Source organism: Musa acuminata, chromosome BXJ1-9, assembly GCF_036884655.1.
Source record: "Musa acuminata AAA Group cultivar baxijiao chromosome BXJ1-9, Cavendish_Baxijiao_AAA, whole genome shotgun sequence".
NCBI classification, from domain to species: Eukaryota; Viridiplantae; Streptophyta; class Magnoliopsida; order Zingiberales; family Musaceae; genus Musa; species Musa acuminata.
Genome location: NC_088335.1, coordinates 13,476,019 through 13,496,976, shown reverse-complemented (window position 1 = coordinate 13,496,976; position 20,958 = coordinate 13,476,019). Strand labels below are relative to the sequence as shown.

The 20,958-nt window shown below is 36.4% G+C and overlaps 3 protein-coding genes across 4 annotated transcripts; 1 reads left to right on the top strand and 2 right to left on the bottom strand.

Moving 5' to 3' along the window:
- Nucleotides 1-1,987: 1,987 nt before the first annotated feature.
- On the top strand, nt 1,988-17,710 carry LOC103998286 (phosphoinositide phosphatase SAC3). Of its 2 annotated transcripts, XM_065083296.1 has the most exons (16): nt 1,988-2,580; nt 8,181-8,379; nt 8,472-8,637; nt 9,251-9,473; nt 10,594-10,670; nt 10,857-11,044; nt 11,113-11,207; nt 11,340-11,473; nt 11,548-11,676; nt 12,883-13,303; nt 13,717-13,838; nt 13,967-14,065; nt 14,695-14,805; nt 15,216-15,356; nt 16,017-16,122; nt 17,235-17,710. In XM_065083296.1, exons 1-16 carry the CDS (start codon nt 2,386-2,388, stop codon nt 17,349-17,351), a joined length of 2,523 nt encoding a protein of 840 aa, XP_064939368.1. In that variant the 5' UTR covers nt 1,988-2,385; the 3' UTR covers nt 17,352-17,710. The 2 variants fall into 2 exon arrangements, with proteins under 2 accessions (XP_064939368.1, XP_009417993.2); XM_009419718.3 differs by lacking the exon at nt 14,695-14,805 and having other exon boundaries at nt 1,992-2,580.
- Nucleotides 2,439-7,275, bottom strand: LOC135593335 (uncharacterized). The gene is made up of 3 exons (XM_065083297.1): nt 5,286-7,275; nt 5,000-5,206; nt 2,439-4,909 (listed from the first exon to the last, which is right to left on the bottom strand). The coding sequence occupies exons 1-3, from the start codon at nt 5,443-5,445 to the stop codon at nt 3,714-3,716; spliced, it is 1,563 nt and encodes a 520-aa protein (XP_064939369.1). The 5' UTR covers nt 5,446-7,275; the 3' UTR covers nt 2,439-3,713.
- A 729-nt stretch (nt 17,711-18,439) lies between the features above and the next one.
- Nucleotides 18,440-19,871, bottom strand: LOC103998324 (uncharacterized). Its single transcript, XM_009419768.3, has 3 exons — nt 19,321-19,871; nt 19,144-19,224; nt 18,440-19,055 (listed from the first exon to the last, which is right to left on the bottom strand). Exons 1-3 carry the CDS (start codon nt 19,867-19,869, stop codon nt 18,993-18,995), a joined length of 693 nt encoding a protein of 230 aa, XP_009418043.2. The 5' UTR covers nt 19,870-19,871; the 3' UTR covers nt 18,440-18,992.
- Nucleotides 19,872-20,958: the final 1,087 nt, after the last annotated feature.

The window sequence follows — 20,958 nt, the reverse complement described above, 5'->3', positions numbered from 1 at the left end:
CCATCATTAGAACAATTTTCTCTCTCTCTCTCTCTCTCTCTAAAAAAAGGTCTTTTATCTTTTACTATTAAAAGATACATGAGATATTTAGGAAATATCTAAACTTATCTTCATGATTTTTTTTTTCTTTAGTCAACATAGAGCGAGCTAGCTGGTCACATCAACATTGGATTGTAGACTTGAAAGTTGGATATGACTATAAACCCTTCAATTCTTGCCGTGAAGAGTTATAGTTATAATTGATTGGTCCCCTAATCTTCATCATATAAAGAATTGTTTTCTTGCAAGTGATAGGATGATGGTGACCAATTGACATGGTGCATCAAGTTCATAAAATAAAAGAAAATAAAAATAACAAAGACTTTTTTTTTTTACCTTGCTCCTGTCATCATTCTTATTGTTTAATCCAAACAATCTGTGGTTATATCGCATGATGGGTTATGAAAGCTTCATTGGTCAATTGGTGTTGCAGGAAACAAAGGTAGGAGTGGACTTTAATGATCACTTCATGCATCATTGTGATGCTTCTTCTTCTTCTTCTTCTTCTTCTTCTTCTTCTTCTTCTTTGTCATTAAGCCGACCAAATGGTGCGAGTGGTTCCCACACACACCCTCCCACCCTATCTTATAAACATTCTCCCATTCGACATCCTTACGACAGTCAAAAAGACGAGCCTTCATCGAAAGGGTTTGCTTAGCTGCTCCCAGACGCGTTGACCAGATCATCGCGTCTTTTCACATGGAATATGGAGGAGGAGGAAGAAAGAGCATGTCCTTCTCCAACGTGGCTCCAAATCAGATGGTTCCCAAGAAAAGATGACGCGTGTTCGTTCGTTCGATCGATCGATCTCTGAGTTGACCATCTCTCTCCCGTTTGCCGACTCATTGCCATGTGTTGTTCCCCACGACAATTTGCAGCAGATTACAAGTCGAGGCCTACCTGTTTGACCGAGTTGACGTTGAAGTTGGTGCCACTTTAATTAACTTTGCTAACCAATCTATGCCGTGCTTCTCTCTCTCTCTCTTATCCACCATCATCCATCCTAATCTTAATTAGTTTTGTTTAATGAGAAATAAGCATCATAATAAGTCATCAGGCGAGCCATATCATAATAAGGTAGGTAGGTATCGATATACAGACCAAGGTAAATTGAATGATACGCATCGTATGAGATCATGGTACATGATTTGTATGGCTTGATACATACCCTATATTGGGTTAGATACGCTCGGGGGGATCGATACAGTGCAACACCGAGATGACCAGATAAATACAAGGTGATGGATGATGATACATGGTCGGTCTTCTTTATTGGGTATTTTTCTTTCCTAAAGCTTTTCTTTTCAATAATAAAAAATTTGGTATATCAATATACTAATTTTAATATATAAAATTGATAAATAGATAGATAAACGTTGATCCAAGTATAGTATATTAGGGAGAAGCAATTGATGGTATGTTAAGGAGAGTTTCCAAGAAAGAATAATGAGCACATAATTACTTGCCACTCTTAACACGCCGAATCCTGCAGGCTTCGACTCGGAACTCGGAATCCCACTGAGTCGACTCGGTGGTGGAAATGAAGCATCATAGTCTCCAACGAGGGAACTAAATAATGAAATTTATGGATTCAATTAAAATTTGCTCAAAATATTTAGTAAGTAAATTAAAGTCGTACATCTAATCTAACTTTTACATCTAATCTCGACGACGACAAAAAAAAAAACATATGGAAAAATAGTAAGAGATAAAATATTCATTTTTCTTTTCAAAAAAATAAAAAAATGTATTACATTATGCTTATGATTAGATTAACTATGAGATCTATTACTTGTACTACAACAGCAATGCATTAACCGATCCGAATTTTGAGAGACGTCAAACATTTGTTCTTACCGCCACCATCGCATTAGACGTCACGTAAATAAGCACAAGGCAATCTCACAAACACGACTGGCTCGGCTCCGAGTTGTACTTGACTCGTCCATCGACACGACAAAACACGACCTTCCATATTTGGCTCGAAATCTTAAATGAAATCTATAAAGGCGTCGATGTGTTCGTGTTTGCTGATTAGATTCTTTCGCCGCCTCATCGTTGTGTTCTTTGCCGTTTGGCTCTTCTTCTTTCTTTTCTTCCAATCAGCAAACGCAGGAGAAACCTGTAGAATTTCTCGTGATTTGGTTCTCCGCCCCATCTGTTGCCGCGTACACCCTCGAAGATCGATCTTTGTTGGTGATCTTATCGTGTTCTGTTGTTTTTCCTGCCCTTCTCTTTGTGTTTTCTTCCTCTGGTTTCGTAAAGAAAAGAGACCGGTTTCCGGGAGCCGTGAGTGGCGGCCAAGAGGGAAAGCGAGAGGAAGAGGATGCTGTATTTGAAGCAGCCATGGAGGAACCTGGAGCTGCGGCGGCGGACGTCCTGACCTCAGGGGCTTCGGATGTCCAAGTGATGTCGTCCGATCCCGGGGCGCGGGCTCCGGACGGAATGGCAGCAGAGGGAGGAGCGGTGGCTCGGAACGACGACGAGCCCAACGACGCCAGCTTCTACCTGCACGTCTTCGAGCTATACGAGACTCAATCTGTAAGAAAGTTGACCAAAGAATCGGTTTTTTTACCCCCCTTCTTCCAGTCTTTCTTGGTTCTTGATTCGTGGTCGCTTCCTCGCTGCTTAGTCAGTCCCATTGCTCGTTATCTAAAGATTCAGTTTTGTGTTTCTTTTGGTTTCTTTGATGGTGCTCGATCAAACTGTGACATTTTTCTCGACATGTCTGAAGCCATTTCAATTCTTGATTTCTTTGATTGCATCCAAATCCAAGCAAAGTCAACTGTCATGTAGGAAAATTTTGCTACTAGCTCATTCATCGGTTTCTTTATTTGGTGATGATTATAGGTGCTTCTTTTAGACTCGAGTTATATGGAGTTTAGTTGTCTTGGATTCCGTGTCTCGCTTTTCGATATTTAATCTATGTTTCTCTTGGTTTTTCGCAATAGTTAGTGTTAATAGTCACCATGTCGCTGACTTTTTTACCCATAATAGACTCCACTGGAAGACTTATTTTGTACTATAGTTAGTTTTGAGGTTCTATATCTCTTTCTGTGCAAATTATAAATTATTTATCATGTTAATTTTCTAGTATTAGTTTTAGAGGGATTGATCAGAAATTGTCATGATTAAGATCAAATCATCCTCTATGAGATTCTTAAGCAATTCTCATTTACAAACATTTGAACCGACGATTATGAGTTCCAAGATGTAGATGCACCCTGCTCAAATTTTCTGCTTGTTCATTGTTTTAGGCAAGGTTCGCCGAACCGTACCGTACCGGCGTTTCGACGCCGGCTCGGTACGGTACGGTACGGCGTACCGAGCGGTATACCGAGGTGTACCGCTCGGTACACTTAATTTCACCGATTTATCCCTCCGAAAATACCTGAAAATTAAAAAAAAAGTTAGGATAGAGTTTTCAAGTTACAAATAAATATAGTAATAGTATAAGTTTAGCAAAATCAATGTAAATTAGATAAAAATAGCATCACATATCTTTTTCGGGCTTTGAGGTAGTCTTGTTCGAGGTTCGTATTTCAGCTCGTTATAGATTGAAATATCTATAGAAAAATCAGTTGAATTGTTAGACTATTTTGTTACAATATAAACTCTAAAATTCAAATGAATTAAATAATCATATATCTAGATATACCTGATTGTTAATTCTATCACCAAAACGAACGACGAGCCTCCACGGGTGGTGGATCGGGGTCCTCGATCCGATACATATCAATATGATACGTTTGTTGGACCCAATCATGAAATTGATCCCATGACATAGTGTATTGATACACCGTATGCCATTGATGCATCAATGTGGTACTGATCGTAGATTGATCGTCATAAATCATATTTGTCCGAGGCAGCTCTTGAGGCATATATTGGTGTTGTTCTGTATCATGCTGTTGCTCAGAGAAGGATGACCAACTATCACCATACTGTTGTTGCCCATATGATTCTTCATAATACGATGGCTGTGAATACGATGAGTCTCTTTCTGTGTCTATATCATGTATGCTCTGTCGCATTTGTTCATATTCATCCACTGCCTTCCCCTTCCCCTTCTCCTTTCCCTTCCGCGCATAAACTTGACCAGTACCTTGTCGAGTTCCATGATCTGAATCTTGAGTGGCATGTGTAAAATATTGCTCCTCAGTCCATTCACCACCCTCAAGTTGTGCAGACGAGACCAACGACTGCCCGGTATCACCGCCATCATCTGTTGAGGCACTGCTGTCCGTGTTGCTGTCATGTCTCTGGACCGAACGAGAAAGAGAATGTGATTGTGAAGGTGTCTCGTCGCCCGACTCGATTCTTTCCAACGATGCAACTGATGCTATTGCCTTCCCCTTTGCCTTTGCACGTTGGGCGGATGAGTGTGACCGTTGGGTATCGGTAGTTCCTCGAGCAGTTTGACTCATACCATGTTGTAATCGAGGGGGATTTTCTACCCGTTGGGGTTGTGCTTCTTCTTCTTCTATTGCCTCGGTGATAAAACGTGAAGGACGCTGAGGATCTCCCGCCTCATCAAGTAGAGGATCCTCTTGGTTCTCTGCTGCTTCAACCCAATCTAACATTGGCTCTGAATCTTCGTTGTAGAATTGGAGGTCAATGGGATCAATATCTGGTTCCTCTGGCTCCTTATCCAACTCAGCACATCGCAATTTTAGCCGTATATTATAATGGACATATACTAGTTTCTCTAACCGTCTGTAGGAGAGTCTGTTGCGGACTTTCGTATGAATCAACGCAAACGTTGACCAATTACGTTCGCAACCACTAGATGTTGTTGTCTGTGAAAGTACACGAACGGCAACCTTCCTTAAATGTGGTGCATCGCCTCCAAATTGTAACCACCACTCGACTGCAAAAAGATATAAATAAGATTTTATTAGCATAACAAATAATTAACATTAAATATAATTGATAATCAATATGCATAACTTTTCCTCACCAGGATCCATAGTGTAACGGCATGATATAGCTACAACGTCGGAGAATGAACCAACTGTTTCTCGAAATAATCGACCCTCCATAAGAGCATCGGCTGCCTCGGTAGTGTTTGGCAAGAGTCGATATATAACATTTCGTAGTGTCGTTAGGAAATTATTTTGCGTTCCGAGAGCATATCGATATTGAATTGCCGGGTTTAGATAATACGCTGCAAAACATAATTTTGTTAGTATGATAATTTATTATCTAAATAATAATAAATTAAGTATTTTTGAATATGAATTTACCTGCATTATGGATATCTTGATCCATATGAACTTCGGTCCGACGATCAATGATTCGTACGTATTGGTCGGCCTTAAAATCATCTTTGAATGCTTTCCTGACCTCCTCTCTTGCTGAAATCAGCATATATTTAAGATACGGCATTTGTGGACGCTTGTCCATATCGACCTTACGGAGGACAATATAAAGTGGTTCCACACCTTTTATGATTTCTGCTATAGTCTCCCAAAATCTAGATGAAAGAATGGCCTTTTCTATCTTCTTTCCATCACTCAATTTCGAATATCTGGATTCAGACTACTCTTGTGAGCTAGCCATTGCCTTCAAGCCATGTCTTTTTTGCTATAATGATTTTAATGCAATAAAATTTGTAGCAAACCGAGTAATTCCAGGTCGAAGTATCTCACCATTTACATACTTTTGCATTAATGCGTGGACCCAATGATGATTATATATAAACTTTGTAATTGATTGTGCTCGAGCTACATATTTCTTGACCGTATCCAACTCACCAATATCCTTTAGCATTAGATCTATGCAATGAGCTGCACATGGAGTCCAAAACAAAGTTTTTCTTTTTTCCATCAATTGCAAACCGGCTTTTTTGAAATTCGCTCCATTGTCGGTTATTATTTGGACAACATACTGTGGTCCAATCTCCTCTACCATAGTATCCATCAAGCTCTCAATGTAGTTTGCATCTTGGATCTTTTCAGAAACATTAACGGACTTATGAAACACCACTCTTCTATTGCAATAAACAAGAAAGTTGATGATACTCATTCTTGTTGGTCCTGTCCAACTGTCACACATCAATGTCACCCCATATTCATCCCATTGCCTCTTGAAGGATTTGATCCAATCCTTTAGTTCTGCCACCTCCTCATCTAAGTACACGCCGTGAATCTCCTTCGGTGTTGGAGGTTGGATCCCCGTGCCAGACTTTTGAATAGAGGAGATCATGCTCTGATAATATGGACCTTGGGCTGTGTTGGCTGGAATCCTATGAAAGTTGAACCATTTTGAGATTGCCTTCCCAATATCCCGTTTTTTTTCTTTTGTATATGCATCGTCAATCCGTGTCTGTTTCGCTGTTTGTGGAGGATAGGCTTGCGGATCAATATCAACAATATCTGGTGCGGACCTCCTGCCAAGACCTCTCATAAAACCACGGAGTCCACCATACCTCATGCTACTAGTTCGGCCTAACTGAGAAGGAGCAGTTGGTTGCCTCATGCTGGTTGACCTCTGGATTCCACTACCACTACCATGCTCTAATTGTGAGTCAGGTCGTCGATGCCTCATTGCTTCATCGACCGTATGCTGATGCTCCAATGATGCACGAATCCCAGCTGTGAGATCCGGGTCGACTTCATCGCCGCAACCCTCATACTGATCATAAACTGGTTCCTGTGTAGCCCTATGATATTCTTCCTCAACTCTTGCCTTCTTTTTTAATGCATCTTCCTTTGCTTGTTTCATCTTGCTTTGAAATAATTTACGGATCTCCGTTGGAACCTTCTTGCATTTTGCAACGTCAGGATACCCACCAGCCAAATGCATTTTTACTCGAGTTATTCCTCCACCTTTACCAATGTAGTCACAATAAATACATTGCCAATGATGACGGTTTCCATCTAGCTTTCGGGCATGAACCCATGCATCATCGTGTGACTGTTCCTTTGATGCCATGATCCTATCAAATTTAAATCAAATAAACTATAAAGTATAAACATATTAAATTGACCAAATATCGATCATAAATCACTAATCACAATATTAAGTAATTTTATTAAAACATAACTAATCATATTTTATTATCATAAATATGTTACGTGCATAAAAGAAGTATTAAAATCATTAGATACACTAATTATGTGATTAATATAGTTAATTTTTCACTAATTATTTCTCTTTCAACATTATAAACATGGCAAATACTTTAATAGATATTAAAGATATTGGATTCACATAAAATCGAATAAATTTTGATTAAATCATCGTAAAAATAACTAATTACAGTATTAAATAACTTTAATAAAACATAATTAAACTTATTTTACCATCATATATATGTTAAACACATAAAAAAAAAATTAAATATGTAATTTTAATCCAATATGATTCAAAATTCAAATTATGATAAACTTATCATTTATCTACACTAATCATTTACTTCTCTTTCACTACTATAAACATGACAAATACCCTAATAGGTATTAAAGACATTAAATTGATATAAAATCAAACAAATTTCGATTAAATCATCATTAAAATAACTAATCGCAGCATTAAATAACTTAATTACTCTCTAATTAAAGAAAACGAATACATACCTCTTGATTAGAAAGTTCTTCCTCTTAATCTTCCCAAATTTACCTCGATTGAATTCACAAATCGTTGTTTTATAGAGTTTATGAGAGAAAAGAAATGTTTGAGAGAGAGTTTAAGAGAGTATAATGAAATAGGGGAGAGAAGATTAGTTTAAATAGGAGGAGAAAGGGCTCCAACGGTCAATTTGACCGTTGGAGCACTGTAGCACTGCTACAGTGTGGTAACGGTCGATTTCGACCGTTACCGAGTGGTACCGGTCGATTTCGACCGTTACCGAGTGGTACCGGTCGATTTCGACCGTTACCGAGTGGTATCGGGCGGTAACGATCGAAATCGACCGTTACCGAATGGTACCGGGCGGTAACGGTCGAAATTTCGATCGTTACCGCCCGATATATACTTTTTTTGGTGTACCGCCCGGTAGAGGGCGGTCCGCGTACCGGTCGCCTCTCGGACCGGTACGTACCGCCCGTACCGGGCGGTACACATCGGTATGGCGAACCTTGGTTTTAGGATTCTTCCTACCAAAATATTTACACGTAGTTTGATGCTTAACATTGCAGAACTTTTATATGATCAGAAAGAACAGAACATCATGGAGACTGTTAAAGATTGGCAGGTTGAGAGCTTCAGAACTTAATATCTGTCAGGAGTCCACCACATACACTGAAAGTGAATGTAAAGAGTTGCTAAATCGAATACATGAAGAAAACAAGTCGACTGGCGGACTAAAGTTTGTCACTGACTGCTATGGCATTGTTGGTTAGTGCAACCCCAATTCATTATCATTCCATGTGGTAGTTAGTATTTTTCATTCTGAACAAGATTGTGATGAAGAATGTTTTTTCTATCAGGATTTGTAAAGTTTCTGGGGCCTTACTACATGCTCCTTATAACTGAAAGGGAGGAAATTGGAGCTATACTTGGTCACACGATCTATGCTATCACCAAGAGCAAAATCATCGCACTACCAAATTCAAGTGTCCAATCTAATATGGCCAATTCTAGAGAAGAGCGCAGGTTTTTCTCTTTTCACTGCATGTAGTACAAATGTACAATATATATGGTACTTTTGTAGGTGACTCTAACTTTTATTATTTCTAAAGATTGTTGACTTCGTGTATGTGGAAAAATACTTGTGATGTTTTGACATATTAGATGTGTTTGCTATCTAAAATGATATTTTGGAAATTTTGCCTTTTGATTTGCAATCATATGCACCTTATGACATTCACAGTGGATATTTTCATTCCAAATTCTACAATTTTACCATATATAGCTTTTTCCCATTTGTTATTTACTTTTATAAACCATGCTTTTATCGACATTCTTGAAAGAATTCAGAATTAGTTACTTTTAGTTATCAAAATAAAATTTGCTAGTTTATTCTAGTAAAAAAAATATTTTCTTCGTATTTTCACGTCATTGTTCCTTATTCGGGATTATATTATCAGATGGTAGTTAGATGGCTATTTCATGTATCATATCATTGTTCCTGATTTGGTTTGTAATGTTAATATATAGTTGTATTATTTTTTTTAGGCTATCATATTTTGCACTGTACTGTGCATTCTTGATTATTTATGGAATGTCATCAGAACTAATAGTACATTTGGTCTTAATGATGCGACAGATACAAGAAGCTCTTTTGTACAGTGGACATCACGCAAGGTTTCTTTTTTAGCTACTCATATAGCATCATGCAAAGCTTACAGAAGAATATGTGCGAGGGAAAAACAGGGCAGTTGTTGTATGAATCCATGTTTATATGGAATGAATTCTTGACCCGTGAAATTCATAGCCATCTGAAAAGTACTTTATGGACAGTATATTTAGTATATGGTTTCTTTAAGCAGGTAAAATTTAATTATGTTAGTTTTGCTTTTTATTAAAAAAAATTTAACCTTTCTTTCGATTTTATGTTTTCCTATCAACAAAAAGGAAAAAAAATTGATATTACTAATCTTGTTTAATCAATAGGTTTTGCTGAACTCATTACTTATATGCTTTATTTGAATGATTAAAGATTTTGATAAAGCAAGACTCTAGAGGACTTAGGCTTCATTCTTCTGTTTTATGTCAATGGAATTGATGACTAGACTTATAGTAACTTATCAATACATCATGATCCCTTAGAAATCTAGAATAACTGACCGCATCAAGGGTTTTGTACACCAACACTATCATATCTCTATTCTCTAATACTGTAAAAAGTTACATAATTAGAAAATTAATTTTATTTAACTTTTTAAAATCATGTAAAGAAAAACAATTTCGTTGACAATTTTTTTTTTAGTTATTAGATGAGCAACAAATCAAGATGCTATTTGAAGGATAAAATGATCGTTTAACATGCATATCTTGGAGGATCATTCCATGGGGTGTGCCAAATTGTCAATGCCTTTCAGGCATGGTATGTATTGCATTATGCTGATTACCAGGTTGCTTGTTTCAACTGATGCAGGAGAAGAAATTGCTTGACTAGATGTTGGCCTATCAAGCGTATGATTTCACCTAAAAAGAACCAGATCAATTACAGAAGTGGAAGTTCTATATAGAAACGTAGAGTATATAAAACGACCTTGAAGCTTGTCTTTATTATGGTCAGCAATAAGATTGGAAAGTCAAGCTTTTTCAGAAAGCTTTGTAAAGCCAGGAGTTGGAGGAATAGAAACAAAGACAAATTAAGTTGATATAAAAACAAGTAGAAAGACTTCATTAAGGTTCTAAGGAGTACCTGTTGCATCAAAGATAGAGCTTTCAAGTTTTGGCATTTCTTTATACAGATTGTTATCCTATCTTGTGGAAGTAAAATGCCTATAAATGTCAATTACAAGAATATGGTATGTGAACATCATACTGGTGCATAAGGTTTTACTGCCTTCTGCCTCCTTATTACATTTGGAAATTACCTTATGTTGTTCTTAGGTTTCATTATGGAGTTAAGAACTAATTACTTTAGTTTCTCTGATTCAGGTGAAACTTTCAACTCATGGAAAAAATTTTTGGTTGACTCTAATTGCTAGGCGCTCACAACACTGTGCTGGGACCAGGTTGTTATATTATTATATTTTAAATCTGTGTTCCATGTCTTCCAACACATGGGATGTAGTAACTCTTATGGTGAAGAGTATCTAAATCTCATTATATCTTAATTGAAGCAAATTGATATATTACTTGTGACTGTGTTTTCTTCTTGCTTTGTCCATTTTTATAACCCTGTTGCTTTTGTGGATAAGGTATCTCAAGCGTGGTGTTGATGAAGATGGTAATGTGGCAAATGATGTTGAGACTGAACAAATTATCTTTGAAGACATTCCTGGAGAAATTCCAACATGTTTTAGTTCTATAGTCCAGAATAGGGGTTCTATACCTCTTTTTTGGTCTCAAGAAACCTCAAAACTTAATCTGAAGCCTGATATTATCTGTAAGTTCTGAAGTTTGGCAACATGTTTTTGGAAAGCAGTTATCTTACTATTTCTTCCCCTTTCACAGTGAATAAAGATAAAGGTTATGAAGCTACTAAGCTTCATTTTGATAATCTTGCAGAAAGATATGGAAAGCCTATTGTTATTTTGAACTTGATTAAGGTATGTCTTTTTGTAGTTTATGCATAAAGCACAGATAGGCCAATTTCTCTTACTGCTTCCACATCGTCATATCTGACTGATGACCAGTGCACTCTTGTCACCCTTTTTTCATAGTTATTGTTTTGTTAACAGTCAGAAGAAAAAAAACCTCGGGAATCTATTCTACGTTCAGAGTTTGCCAGTGCAGTTAAGTATGTGGATAAGAACCTATCAGAAGATAGTCATTTAAAGTTCTTACATTGGGACCTTCATAAGCATTATCGAAGGTACTTGGCTTCTTCTGATATTTATTGGTCTGATCTGCAATTGCAATATAATTATGATAAGATATTTGTTACAGCAAAGCTAAAAATGTGCTTACAATGCTGGTAGAAGTGGCGGCATGTACCTTAAAGCTAACTGACTTCTTTTACTGTGAAATGGCACCTGCATTAAGATATGAAAGTGACTTAAGATGGCCCACTTCTGTGTAAGTATCTTATGTTGTATGTTCACGTAATTCCATTATTTTCATCCAATATGTTTGTATAGGAAGCATAGTGTTAACTATATACTATTCTGTAAATTCTTAGAAACTTTTCTATATTAATAATATGTTAAAAGAACACAAATATACTTGTTTATTTTATCCTAGAAACTTGGTTTGTGATATTTTGCTTTTCTTAAATCCTACTTCCTTGTCGTATACCTTTGTATTTCTATTACTCGTTGAACCTTCTAGCTTTCATCTTATTCCACCAAAATCTTTTTGTTCCTGTCTTGTTTATAGTATTATTTTCAACAAATTGTACTTATACAACAACAACAAATTTGTCAAGCCTTTGAACAACCAACATGGTGGTATCAAAGCAAGAAATCTGCTTACTTGAGAAAGATACCATCAATGTATTCAGGTTGTGGTTGTTTAATATGTTTGCACCTCCAAGTATTATCACACATTATGGCTTAAATGTTATGCTAACCTTTTGAGCTTTCACCACACCAATGTCTTTAGGTTCTGTTGTATCATATTTGGTGCTTATTCTTCGAAGTTTTGTATATTGTAGTTTTTTTTTCTTAGTTCTGTTTTAAACATACACAAAATATTTTCGATATATTACTTTGCATATAAATAAATGTACCTGAAGTTTTAAGACCATGATTTAGCTAAGGGCATTTCTGAAGTTCTTCTAGCATATGTAGACCGTTTATTGCAAGCCCTCTTTGCAACACAACTAGTCCCAAATCTAGGCATTGAATGGGTGGTTGTTCTGCATTGGCAATTGATCATATAGCACATTATGGATCATGTTTCAGAATTTCGAACTTCATTTATAAATGATGAATAATATCTTAAAACCACCTGAATTTTGATTAGAATCTTAGATTATACTTACTTGTAAGATTATATGTGTTCCACTTCATCTTTCCAAAGGGATGAATCTAATTCTCCTAAAATATGAAACTTTAGCAACTCTTTTGATTGCTGATTGCTTATTCATTTTTGAAACATTTGATTTTTTATTAATCAAATCAGCCACAAGAAAAATACAGAGACTCTGACTAAAAAGTATTTGTTTCTACAGCATTGGGTCATTATTTCTATGGTTTTTAAAAGAATGAGTTCATTTTTTAAGTTGTCTTGTTTTTTTTATCATAGTTTGTTATTTTTAAACATACTTGCTTTAATGTTCAGGATGGATGATGCTGGTGACCAATCATCGAATAATATTTGCAGCAGTAGCAGCTGCAGCACCACTGACAAAGATGATGTTGATATGCTAGAAAATGGATCTCAAGAAAACATGGATTCTGATATATCTGGATCAGAAACAAAAACAATTGCAGTTAGCAATGGTGGACTTTGTTCAGTTAAATCACTTAGGTGTCAGAAAGGTGTTCTACGAACAAATTGCATAGATTGTTTAGATCGCACAAATATTGCCCAGTATGCCTATGGTTTAGTTGCACTAGGGCATCAACTTCATGCATTGAAATTATCTCCTTGCCCAAGCATTCCTCTAGATGCCACCTTGGCTGATCATTTCATGACATATTATGAGAAAATGGGTGACACACTTTCTCTGCAGTATGGTGGTTCTACTGCTCATAATAAGGTATTTATCCTAAATGAAACTTCTCATTATCATTCCATGTTCCTTGAGAATTGAAGAATCATGTTTATTCCAAGTGTTTCTCAGGATATGTTTTTTTTCTTGCAATTTTATTTTCTTTTAATGTTATTTGAAATCGCTGCATGCATGTAGATTTAGCTTCATGCTGTTTACTGTTTTTGGATCGAAAAGGGTCTGAGCTTTAGATAATATAAACTAGGGCTTCTATGTAATTGTGGGTGCTCCCATCATAATAGCGAAAAGCACAATTCATGATAATTTATTTATTTTCCTTCTTTTGTAAAAATATTATCTCTTATTCATATGACATGTTTACTATCTTAATACTCGCACTGAAATGATCATAAGACCAGTGCCTATTTTCAGTTTAACAACATTTATTGGTTACTTGGTAGATTTTTTCTGAAAGAAGAGGTCAATGCAAAGCAACAATCCGATATCAAGAGTTACTCAGAACATTTCAAAGATATTATAGTAATGCCTTTACAGATGTTGACAAACAGGCTGCAATAGATCTGTATGTATAATTTTTTTTTCTGTGAATTTGTTATATCTCATACTGAAAGAAAACTCCAGTTCTTTGGAAAATACAATTGCATAATATTCTGCATAGAGATGCCCACTTTTTGCACTTATTACATACAGATTTCTGGGACGATTTCAACCTCAACTGGACAAACCAGCAATCTGGGAGCATTGTGGTGTTGGGATGAGTGGTCATGGTTTTACCAATGAAATTTCAAGGTATTGTTGGACGTTTTTTGCATGATACTGGGATGTGTTTTTGCCTTCACTGAGTTATGATACTGCTTTTTTGCTTATTTATTTTTATTATTGCAGTGGGAAGATTTATTACACTAATGGTTATCTTCATTATTTATGCCATATTATTTAAAAATACCTGGTTATTAGGTTTTTCACTTGCCTTTGTTGTCATGTTTTATTTTTTTTTTCAGAATAAATGGTTATTTTGTATGGCACGCTAGAAAGATTAGTGCTTTGCTATGCATACATGAAAACGAAGTGAAGCAGGCTACTTATTCATAAGCATCCTCCTTTCCCAACAAATGTATTTTGCAAGTCTGTGACAATCAAACTGCCACTTGGCATCATAACTGATGACATTTTATGCTAGTTCACTTTGGGTACCGTCAAAGATTGTTTGATCTGTCTCTCTTCATACTCTGTTCCTAGATGCTCCATGATTTCTAAGTTGAATTGTTCATGACTAACAGAAGGATCTAAGAAGCCCAGCCAAGTTTGTTTAAACTAATGGTTTCATGGGTTGATATGCCAGTGACATATATGGTTTTCCTGGTCTTTTGTATCTGCTAAATGCTGCAGCAATCTTTTGATGTAGTGAATTTATACAGGTCATTTATCAAAAGATCCTTATCTGATGGAAATATACTCCATGAAAGTTATACTCTTCTATCCAGCTGTAGTTTAGTCAGAATGCTCCCTCATCCTCAAAATCATCACAGGTTGGCTACTCAATTTTGCCGTATCCAATCTACAGGTCTAGCTTCAAATTTGTTGCTACTTTTGTAAGCATAGTCACCAAACCACTGTAATTCCCTGTTAAACAGTTATTCCCCATTTTATATACTTAACTACAAAGTGTTCCAAACTTAGTACATTAAATATTTAAAAGATATTTTAGTAACTACTCGCTGGATGTATTAGACGTCTCTTTTCACATCTAAAGATGTGAGGTTTTAAAGGGCTCATCATCTATGACCTGGTTATAAAAAGCAGTTTATGGTCATTTCTATTATTCTATCTTTAAGCTTTCCTTGCATTAGTCTTTACAGATGCATGAGGGAAGAGAATTATTAATATTTTGCTTAATTGTGTCAACAACACTAACTTTTCCTTTTGCCTTGCCTTATAGATACACTGCCGTGGTGCCTCATGGGCAGCATTTTGCAGAAAGTGCAGATAGTTCTTTGTATAAAGACTGGTACTCGAATTTTCTGGATTTTGAATCAATTTTATCTTCTCGAAGTTTTCTTGAGGGAGAAATGAATGACAGGTAACCCCTGTCTCCTAATCTTCCGTATTCAAGTTAAGGTGGTCATTCTCTTGACTTCTTAAGTACATTGACAAGCCTGAGTGTACTTCACAAGCTCGCGACTACTCGAATGTTGTCTCTTAGTCTACTTTCAACTTAAAGCTGAATGCTGTGCCTCAAACATATCAAAACACCTTATAAAAATGAAAGAAAAGTTAGATTGGAAAAGTCTAGGCATCAAGTGCAATTAAGAGCCTTGGCAGCCACTTTTAACTACATTGATTTTGATATCCATAAGTATGGATTTCAGTATCCTTTTATGCTCATATGATATAGGAATCTTATGCCAGCCAATTATAATGAATTCAGAGTTTATCTGTAATACTTCTGTAAGCTCCTTTCAGCTTAAAATCCTTCTCCAAAAGTGGTGCCTTGGGCAACTATAATATTCTCCTGCAATGGGATAAAGTTCCTACAATTTTAGCTTGTTTATCCACAACCTGAGAAGCTGGTTAACACCATAATTCGAACTTTCTAATATATTCATGCATGTGTTGGTGTTCTATGCAATGCAATTCATCCAGAAAATATAATATTTCTGAGCGTAGTCCCTGCATAGCGTATTTATGCTTGAGGGTATAAAAAACTTATCATCATGAAAAGCTTGTCATGTGTTTTCAGATCCACATTGAATTCTCCAATTGAAAGCCTTTCTACTCAAAATATTGCTGATGGCAGAAGTAATGAGGCATCCTCAGATCTTGTAGAAAACGGGTCACTTACAGAGGTAAACACTTCTGTCCTTTAGTTGTGAAATCAGTTTTTTCCAGTATAACAAGGAGACCTTTTCAAATTCAGATTTGATTAATCTGTCCAATGAGATTATTTTTCTACTTTTAACTCATCATGTTGCACTCATTAACTATGAGACTAAACTTGACTAGTTGAGCTGTGTGAAAACACAAACTCTAACCAGGCTCAACAACATGAAAATAGAAGGAAAAATAATAAATTGTAGCAGTGTGAAAATAGAAGGAATAAAAATAAGTTGTAGTAGTGGCCTAGTGGCAATGGAGTTGAGGCAGATTTATTGTTAGAGAACACAGTATTGCACATAAAAAATGACTCTTTCTGCCATAAAAAACATGCATACTTGGAATGGCATGTGCGCCACACACATATTTGTTGAGAATACTAAAGATGATCTTGATCTTGACAAGTAATTTCTTAAGCAACATTTATTTAATTGATTTTGGTGCCATATCTCATTTTCCAAATGACAGATCTGGAACTTGCATCATGCTGTAATATTCTCCATTTTGAAACCCATTTCATGTCGTAGTCAACAATCATACACAATTCTTTCATTCCATCATTGTTTTTGGATTATAATGTAAGCATAAACTCTTAGAAGTATGGTGGCTAGAACTCTCTTCTATATGTATCATTGAATAATTTCATAGTATATCAAACCCATTTATTGGAGGTTGAGGGTTCGGAACTTGACATTTTTTTACATTTAAATATTGGTATGGTGGTGTCCCAGACCAGTTGGAGGTTTGAAACCTTATCATTATTAATATCATTGTTCGATTGTACATTTGGTGTCAGGACATATGCATGCAACAAATCGGTTCTCAGTTAGATTTGTGTATATGACAATTTCCAATTGTAATCACATGCTATTTTGGATTTGAATAGTCTTAAGATAAAGCTGCATCATTCTGTAACATGACTATGCAGTAATGGTACGAGAAATTGAGATTAAAAAAAAAAAAGAAATTTAGTTCTGTTTCAATTGCTTCTTGATTATTTATGTTCATGGAGAAATCATAATGGAAATACAACTTCCTTATGATGCTGCCCAAACAGTTAATATTGTGATTGTTTTTGTTGCAGGGAGACCAGGTAATTGAAGAACAGCCTCATGACACTGTCCGAACAGCTAACAAACGGAACAAATTTCCTGACAGCTTCGCACATTGGGTTCACCATGGAGAGGCTTTATACCGTTGATTTCGACTATTTTTATCATATTCTTTTACGCTCCCATCTGATACTCGTCTTCATTGACAAGGACTTAAAGATGCCAGCTTAAGCGAGAACAGGAGAATGTAAAAGTTGATTTGATTGATGCAGTGCTGCTGTCCTGCTAGTTTGAAGGAAGTATATGATTTTTATAGAGGTTGGCCAGTTTATAATAGATGAAATCTCATCAATGTAAATATTAGGATAGCTACTTGTGTCCTCATGAGCTTGGACAATTGTAGCCGCGATTCTTTTTCTACTTCCAGTTTGGTCCTTTGTTTATGTCTGTAAATACTTGTATAAACCGGAAATAAAAAGGAACAGTCATGTTGTTTTTCTTTTGACTAGATTTTGGAGGTTCATACTGAATTGAACTGCTTGAGCATGGAAAAAGTTGAAGCATCTGCTAATATTGTTTCATGTTCGCCTGTCAGTTGTTATATATTGATTGCCAAAATGTCTAGGAAACTAATCAACAACATGTTTGAATGATCCTCATTTGTTGTGGAAGCTGTATAATATGTGAATACAGCACTTGCTGTGTGGTTCGGTATAGGTGGTATTTATCAGTCAGATTATCGGCATGTGGATCGATCGACGTAAACTAGGCTGTTCAAGCGTAGTGTAGGCATACCATTTAGCATGAACTTGTACTCCCACCGGTACAGGGCTTGTGTTAGAAAATAACTTTCTTCTATTTTTGTCCTTTTTAGGTCTTTTTTTTAGATTAAATACATACCAACACATGATACACTTGGTATTGGTCTAATTTGCCGATACAAAAAAGAAAAAGAAGACTTTTTTATTCGACAAGTGATAATTTCTCAGTTCTTATTATTAATATTGTCTGAAACAAGGAGCAGGCATCTGAGGAATCAAGCTGGACTGATCACAAGAATAATGAAATCAAACCCATGACATTACCATAAGCTTAAAATGCACCTGCAGAGAGCAGAGTTAATCTTCAAAAAATGTGTTCTGCAAAGGATGACATCATAGATTTTAAAGGGTAGAGAGAGATGCAAAAGTCTTTTTAGCAATGTATACGTGATCGGTTACAAAGATATAGGTTGCAATGCATACATGATTGCTAGCAAATGAAAACTTGGATCATATCAAGTTCCATGTACAAAAGAATGTTGAAGAGATCATTCTATAGGCAAAATTATGCATTGCCCTGTTGTGCTTACACATTGTGGTCCGGAAGGCATGGATTCTGGGACCTCAGATTGAATGGAACAACTGATGACTGCTTTGGAAGATCAAAGAAACACAAATCAAAGGCTTCAACCATAAAAATCACAACTGAGACACTTCACTGCCTTCTATCGCTGTTGATGTGACAATTATCAGCTGAAAATGCTGACGTACCAAATGGATATATCATGTCAGCATGACATCTAACCAAAATATCCAGATGCTAGTAAGTCTGATTGTTATTGCTTGTATGTTAGTTGTACAGTATAATTATTGTATCTCAGCATTGCTTGTTGCTGTTCTGAGCTAACATGTCAGTTGTGTTCCTCAGGGTGCTGATGTGCAAGTATACACTCCAAAATAGGGAGTAAGAATAAAGATTTGAAGGAATCCAAAATATGCTTGCTTGGAACTTGAGGAGGGGCTGTTAGTTCATACGCAGAGATCCAATGAACACTTTTGTGTGAGGTGAAGAAAGTTGGGAAGTAGAAAAGCCTGCATGACATGGAGTAAGGCGAGTCATTCTTGTCATAGTCTTTCATCATTCAAATTGGAATCTATAAATTGATCCATTATGCCATACCCTGTGTGTGTCAGCTGTACTTAGCACTCTGCTCAGTTCCATGGCACTGAGCTTTGCACTGATCCTGCAATCAAGGAAAACCTACAGAATAAATATTCAAGGTAAGAGTCGACCAGAAGAAATTAGTCATTGCCAACGACTTTTGCATGCAGAACAAGATCGGAATCAGTAATTAACCTTAATCCTTGGAAATCGGAAGTTGAAGGCATGAAGCTGAGCCTGAATTCCTCCGAATATTCTCATCTCCAGATCGCCGATCGATGAGCCTTGCATGGATTTTTCAGTAAGCAATTCTCCAAGGTTTATCGTCTTGAAGAAAACATGAACTAAGATTGTGACATTCGTGCTGTGAGGTGGTTGAAAGAAACCAGGAACCGTGATCAACCCCATGTTGCTGCTGTCATAAACCAGGCCGAGCTCAGTGGAGCTGTATCTGATGCCAAGCTTATTGGGGTTGTGAGCAACCACAAGTAACGAAGCAATGGCCGAAGACTGATTGGCTCCCTTGCTGAAAGCTGCATCAGAAGAATCAAGTTGAATTGCATGGAGTTGGAAGCTTGGCTTCTTTGGCTTGAGGACAAATATAATGATCAAAACTGCAGCAGCTACGAGTGCTAAGCTCAGGAACAGAAGAGGGAAGCAGTAGCTCCTTCCAGAGGAAGAAGCTGGTGACTCTGCCTCGGTGATCTCAAATGGTTGTCCACCTTGCTTGTCCAACCTCAACATCTCTTCTCCAGCAGCAGTGCAGTAATGTCACTTGACATCTGCAGTTTATATAGCCAGATTCATCTCAGACGGGGAAGGAACTGTGTTTTCCTTTGGTGATAAGCCATGTGCAAATACCTTTATTCTTTTCTTCAAAGTTGCCTCAGGAACTCTTCCTCGGTTACAACTCTTCAGAACTTGTTAGCTTGGGCTGTGGACAACTTCCTTCCAAAGATTTCTGCTTCACCTTTCTGCTTGTGTTTGTGATCAAGCAAGTGCATCATCATAGACTAACCATAGTTATCTCCATCACATTTAGCAATATTTCTGGAGCTGTCATAGGTGTGGAATGTGAATGGTCAGACCTCATAAAAGTTTCCATGATAGCTGCTCAAAACTATTCTTTGAGTGTAAAATGTATGTTATCTACCTAAGAAACACAGAATTCAATCAACCTACATAAGAGGAAAGAAAAATATTCTACATAATATTTTTTTATATTAAAATATAATCTTCTCATTATTCTATAAATACAAGCCTTAGCTCTCTCTCTAAGATATAATTCCATATCGGAAACATTTCTTTCTCACACTCATTTTAGATCTCTCTGTAGTGATTCGAGACATAAGACATATCTCTCTGCTACTAGTTTTGTATAAATTCAGCTTGAAGGCAGAGATGTAGTTTTCAAAATGATAATCTTTGAAGAGTCGATTCTCAAAATATAATAATCTTTTAAAAAAGAATTAACCAAATTCCATATTTAATTTAATATAAGACACTAAGATGTTTCATCTCTAAGATGAAACAAGGTCCATAAACTCTCACCTTTGTCTGAAAGCTTTGATGTGGATATGAAAGTACTGCAGCATGTTTTGTTCTATAAGACTTCATTACCCAAAAAGCCCATCCCATCCCATCCTTGTTTTCACCTTCGGCAAATCCAAAAGCTGCTTAATGACCAAGCATAGCAGATCATTGCAATGCCTTAGTATACATGAACATAAAACACCAAACTATTTCTTCTTTGGTGAGTTCTCTTTTCTTTGTTGAATCCTTTGATCCACGTAATGATTGTTTAAATTTAGAAATTCAATGAAGTTTCTGAAC

Bases quoted from the DNA above. Each gene is read 5' to 3' on its own strand.
- LOC135593335 (XM_065083297.1), bottom strand. From the start codon at position 5,445: ATGGACAAGCGTCCACAAATGCCGTATCTTAAATATATGCTGATTTCA. The intron at 5,207-5,285 runs GTAAATTCATAT...TATGTTTTGCAG, and splicing joins TCAAGATATCCATAATGCAG to CGTATTATCTAAACCCGGCA. The intron at 4,910-4,999 runs GTGAGGAAAAGT...ATCTTTTTGCAG, and splicing joins CCGTTACACTATGGATCCTG to TCGAGTGGTGGTTACAATTT.
- LOC103998286 (XM_065083296.1), top strand. From the start codon at position 2,386: ATGGAGGAACCTGGAGCTGCGGCGGCGGACGTCCTGACCTCAGGGGCT. The intron at 11,208-11,339 runs GTATGTCTTTTT...TTTTGTTAACAG, and splicing joins TTATTTTGAACTTGATTAAG to TCAGAAGAAAAAAAACCTCG. The intron at 16,123-17,234 runs GTAAACACTTCT...TTTTTGTTGCAG, and splicing joins AAAACGGGTCACTTACAGAG to GGAGACCAGGTAATTGAAGA.
- LOC103998324 (XM_009419768.3), bottom strand. From the start codon at position 19,869: ATGTTGAGGTTGGACAAGCAAGGTGGACAACCATTTGAGATCACCGAG. The intron at 19,225-19,320 runs GTTAATTACTGA...TTTATTCTGTAG, and splicing joins TCCGATTTCCAAGGATTAAG to GTTTTCCTTGATTGCAGGAT. The intron at 19,056-19,143 runs GTATGGCATAAT...CATGTCATGCAG, and splicing joins GTACAGCTGACACACACAGG to GCTTTTCTACTTCCCAACTT.